We start from the raw sequence: 5,241 nt of genomic DNA on the forward strand, positions 1-5,241 counted from the left end.
TTGGATACCAGTCTGTTTCTGCCACACCATTGATATGTCATGTATGGCCAAAGGCACAAATCCATCTGACAACCAGGCTAGACTCCCCCAACAGGCTCTGTCAGAGACCAGACTAGCTTTTCACATTGTAGTGTATCAGAGACTCTGGTGTAGTGGACATGGATATTAATATGGACAGTCAAGTGTGTTAACTAGAGTCTGTTGAGAACAATCCCTTTGACCTCTTATCATAATGGTAACTGGCACTAACAGGCTTTGCTTCAACCACTTAGTCTATCTCTGAGTTGCATTCAGATGAGGCTTCAATCAGATTAGGTTTAGAGTGCACTATGGTGCTTTGACAGAGTGTGTGGCATGGCAGCCAAGGCATTGTGACATTGAACAGCCGCTCCAGTGACTGTGATCTGACTGTGTTTGTGTCCCCTCAACAGACAAGGCCAGTGTGGACCGGAGAATCTCTGCCCTCTGCTACTGCACCGTCACACTTTACGAGTAGCAGACCACACACATACACACACACACACACACACACACACACACACACACACACACACACACACACACACACACACACACACACACACACACACACACACACACACACACACACACACACACACACACACACACACACACACACAGCAGGGGCAGCTGTGACCTCCCTGCCCTCCTCCTCTGCCCAGACGGACCACTCTCTACCCTAACCGTAGAACCTTGAGAACAAGCACAGAACCCCAATGTTCACTCACGTAGCAGTCCAAGCACCTTTTCAGATTCTTTATCTTTTTCTGAGTTTAAGCAAACAGCAACACGACAGATGGTATTAAACCTTCTTGGGCATCGCAGACTGACCGCTGAAGTGCACGAGAGATGATGCACACATTCACTACCAAAGATGATCCAATGATCCTGTAAATGAGACATTCACAGGACATGAACAAGACACAGGCATCTTCTCCCATGCTGTCTGTCAACCGACTCCTTGAAGAGAGTGGGATGAGGACACACACCACCAGATCAAACAAACAGCTTTTTGTTTCTGACTTGCAGGATTTTTAAATTATTTTGTACCAGAAGAAAGAGATTGACATGAGGACAATGACAACAGAGACTTATACACCGATGAAAAAGACAACTTTTTAATGCAAATCACAGTTGTTATTATAATAATGTAAAGGTTTTTACTCTGTGTTATTAATGCTGTTGTGATTATTTATTGGTTTGGGATAGAAGAAGGATGATGCCAAGCCGTCTGACATCGTCTTTAGTATTGAAGTGGATGGAAGGAGTATATGAGATTAGTCAACTTAAAGGCAGGCAGTCTGGCCAACACTGTAACAAATACACACACACTCAAACGCCCAAACACACACTTTACAATACAAGAATACACACACACACACACACCGTTACACACATGAAAAGAATCCTGAAGAGCAAAGGAATCTGTAGATTTGTAATTAGAACTTTTTGTTCATTTGTTAGCTGAAGCACTTTATTGTGAAAAGTGGGGGGGACACACTTTAGGTTAGAGAAGTGAGAAGGCTGCGAGCTGTAGCTCAAGTGGGTTAAAGGGATGGGGGTCTCACACCCTTCTCAGCCTGCAACAGCACTCGCCCTGCCACAGCTCTCCCTCATTGCTGGGCAACATGCTCGCATGCTCTCTGAATAAGTGTTGCCGTGGAAATGGGGTGAGGGGTCGTATGAAACATCCAGTCTCTACACATCTCCACACCACTGGTGGGCTTTTAGAATACTATGGTAAGAAGAAGCCTGTGGGTGACAGAGAATCAGACTAAAATGTATGTTTTCTTTGCCTCTGGAACTTTTAGCGGTGACCAGCATAGGCATTTGGGGAGGAGGGGTTCCTGATTAGTTAACCAAGGGGGCACCCCCCTCTCCAGGGTGAATCAAGACAAAACAGTCAAATTACTTGAGTAGTTACTTTACGTTTAATTTTCGCTAAATAATACAGAAACAAGCTTTTTTATGTTCATACATGAATAACTGCAGCTAATTTCCTTGTAAATTGATGTTTGCAGAAGTGTAAAAAATGTGTATGTGCATGTGATTTTGTTATTTTGTTTTCTTAAGTGTGTGTGAGAGCACAGTGAGAGTGAGGGGGTCAGTGAGCAAGACAACGCCATTGGATGCCCAGCCTCAAAGAGCACAAACATTTTTATGTACGTAGAGATTTGATATGCCCTTTTACCCAAGCCTGCCACGGGTTCAGTCAACCTACCTCCATTGGAGGTCCCTGGCACAGAGGAGGGTGCCAACCACACGGCAGCTGCTCAGAACATCTTCACACAACTTCCTCTTTATACTAGGACTGTTCACATACTATACTGGATATGGGAATTCTGTGTGGAGAGATCAAATCTACGGTGTATTGGAAGTAAAGAAAGGCCGTGCCTAGCAACCATTCAAGTCTGCTCTCTCCCCAAGCATCTGCTGTGCTCGCAATACAATAGTGTTAGTGAGTCTGCACACGTCAGGTATGCAAAAGGCCAGTGATCCTAGAAAGTCCATTACAGAAGAAGAGCTGCCTCATAAGCCTGTTTGGAAAGTGGGCAGACTCCTTTGATTTTCTATTGTACATGTGTGAATAGTGTGTAATGCATAAACTTTTTTTTTTGACAATGTACTGTTCTTTTTTTATAGACATATCCAAGTTTTAGTGATTTATTTTGGTTTTGTTCTTCTTGTGCCCTCTCTCCCCTGCTGGTGAGCACTCCACACCACAAAAAGCCTTTTCTGCACACTGAGTTGAGGGAGAAATAAATAAAAAACAATAGTCTGTCTGAATTGACCTAATACATGCATCTATTTATAGCGCTATGGTTTTAGGCCACACTCCCTCTCTAGCAGTAGTTTATGAAGAATGGAGTACTAACGATGGACTGTTTTAGAGACAAACCATTGGTACTAAGCACATGTTATATCCCGTAGACTGAATGTATTTACCCTCCCTGTCATTTGCACCTGAAGCTGAATATATACCAACTCTTGAGATGGTCAACCCCCCCCCCCCAAACCGACCATGAAAATGCAAGTGAATTTCCACACACCTATTTTTCAATGAGAAATTGTAATGTTTTACTTGATATGTGGGCATCTTTCTTTATGGAACTCTACAAATGCAGCCTTTGTTAATTAAAAAGAAAAGTTGGAACCTCATGCATGGTCTGTCTCACTTTATGGAAAATACTAATATAACATTTGTGGGTCCATGAGGGACCCCATTTGAGCCAATGAGCAGTTATTTTGACTCAAACATTCAATAGATTGAGCCAAAATCCTTATTTTTTTGCACAACATCAATATACAGCTTCAAAGAATGTTTCAAACCATCATGTCAATTTCATGGACCATCAGTCCACAGTTCTGGTGGTGGTTACATTTCTCCAGCCCCATGCCTCAGCTGGAGAAACTGTTTATCATCTGTAACAAGCATCCCCATCCAGACAGATTCTGATAACATAATTAGCTACACAAGGGGCTCATTCTCTGAATATCACCTAATAAATTAACAGGATTCCAAAATCACACGGTTCTCTGGAACTATTCTAACTTTTCCAGTCATTTACTGCCAAATAGAAGGTGACAGATGGGGAGGAAGGGATATTTTAGGACTGTTACTGCCTATGTTTTCTGAGGACACAGTCAGCAAATTATTCATCCTTGAAACAAATTCTGCATACAAATTGATCTAGTACACAAACTGTTTGTGGCAACCTTCCAATCTCGACTTCAGCTGTTTTCTTTTTACAGACCTGAAAAGGAGAGGGAAGCCCACAGTTGAAAAGACATTGTATTGTTTTCTCTCCACTTCAGTGTTTTTCATACCTGCCTCTTCATCTGTGTGCGTGCGTGTGTTGGGGCCCACTCTCTGTCATCATACTGTGAAAACAATTGATGTAGCCCAGAACCCACAGATGAACAGTGTCACGCAAAATATTGTGCAGCAATATTGGCCTTCTCTTCCTCTTAAATCTTTGTTAACACCCAGTGTCCCTGTTGCTGTTTATGTCTACATCAACCATTTGTTAATGGCCTTCATAAACACATTGAGGCTGCAGTAAATATAAAGAACTAAAAGCATGGAATCCATTAGTCTGCATTATTGGGGACATTTGCCATTAACCAAACTAAATATGTTGCCTTTTTATTACTTAGATTTCCTAAATGCCATCTTGAGAGTTAGGCTACGTAACATTGTTAAATTCTGTTAGGCTTTCCCTTAGGCATTCTAGTGTTTCTAGATAGATAATAGATACAGTAGGCTATTTGGGGTTTCACATTTCCACATTTCCCTTAAGGTGTGCAAGCGCCAAAATATTCAAAATTCCTCTAGCCAAAAGGGCTATTTTTCCTAAAGTAGAACCCCATCATGTTGAGTAAAAACAGATGTCCTATAGAGTACCACAGTATGAGTCATAACACCCATAAAAATAGTGGTCAAACAGGGAAATTGCTCCAATTGTTTTTCCGCCATTCATTTTTCCCATGTGGGATTTTAGAAGCACTTCAAATAAGGGCTGTTTCATGTAGGCCTACCCTGGCGTACCCCGTATATGCCTGTATTTCCCCCACCAAAAATGAAACGCTAATTAGCTGCTAATGTGGCTATCACAAAGAACTACAAATGCCATGATGATCTGGAGGAGACTGCTAAATCAAGATAATGATAACTCTCAGGATTAACTATCTAATGTTAGCTAAATGTAGTAATTAAGAAATGTCTACATTTCTTTAAATGGACAATTCTGTGAAGTCTTGTGCAAGTTTAAAATGGACATAATACCTGTTAGCAAAGGTGCCAGCTAGAGATGATGTGCAGGAGCTTGCAGGGATTTGAGTTTGCATTATGTCTACTTTGATACGAATTAGCATTTTCGAATCTGAGAGTAAATGGAGCCAAATATATTGATATAAATCACCTTGTCCGAGAGAGATTGACATGGTTATCAAAGCCTACATGAAACACAGCCTTTATTTTAATGCCCAATGTGAAAAATGAATGGTGGGTGAACGATTGGAACCATTTCCGTGTTTGACCGCTATGTTCTATGGATATTATGACACTTCCACTGTGGGGCTCTATTGCATAACATTCTGTATATCTGTAACAATGGAATAATTTAATGTCGGTCCTCGCGCCAGTCTCTCCACTAGAGCGCGCACTGTTCGTGTCCAACATCAAAAGTGATTAGAAAAAGACAGGGGTGCTGGCGGAAA

General features: G+C 41.7%; 1 protein-coding gene across 2 annotated transcripts in view; it reads left to right on the top strand.

The window, feature by feature from the left end:
• LOC118395899 (serine/threonine-protein kinase ULK2-like) overlaps positions 1–3,180 on the top strand; it is a 71,626-nt gene extending 68,446 nt beyond the window's left edge. For both annotated transcript variants that reach the window (XM_035790090.2, XM_035790011.2), the window contains one exon: positions 432–3,180. In XM_035790090.2, coding sequence (XP_035645983.1) covers positions 432–496 — 65 coding nt within the window. In that variant the 3' untranslated portion in view covers positions 497–3,180. The remainder of the gene's footprint in view (positions 1–431) is intronic.
• Positions 3,181–5,241: the final 2,061 nt, after the last annotated feature.

Source organism: Oncorhynchus keta, chromosome 1 (assembly GCF_023373465.1).
Source record: "Oncorhynchus keta strain PuntledgeMale-10-30-2019 chromosome 1, Oket_V2, whole genome shotgun sequence".
NCBI classification, from domain to species: Eukaryota; Metazoa; Chordata; class Actinopteri; order Salmoniformes; family Salmonidae; genus Oncorhynchus; species Oncorhynchus keta.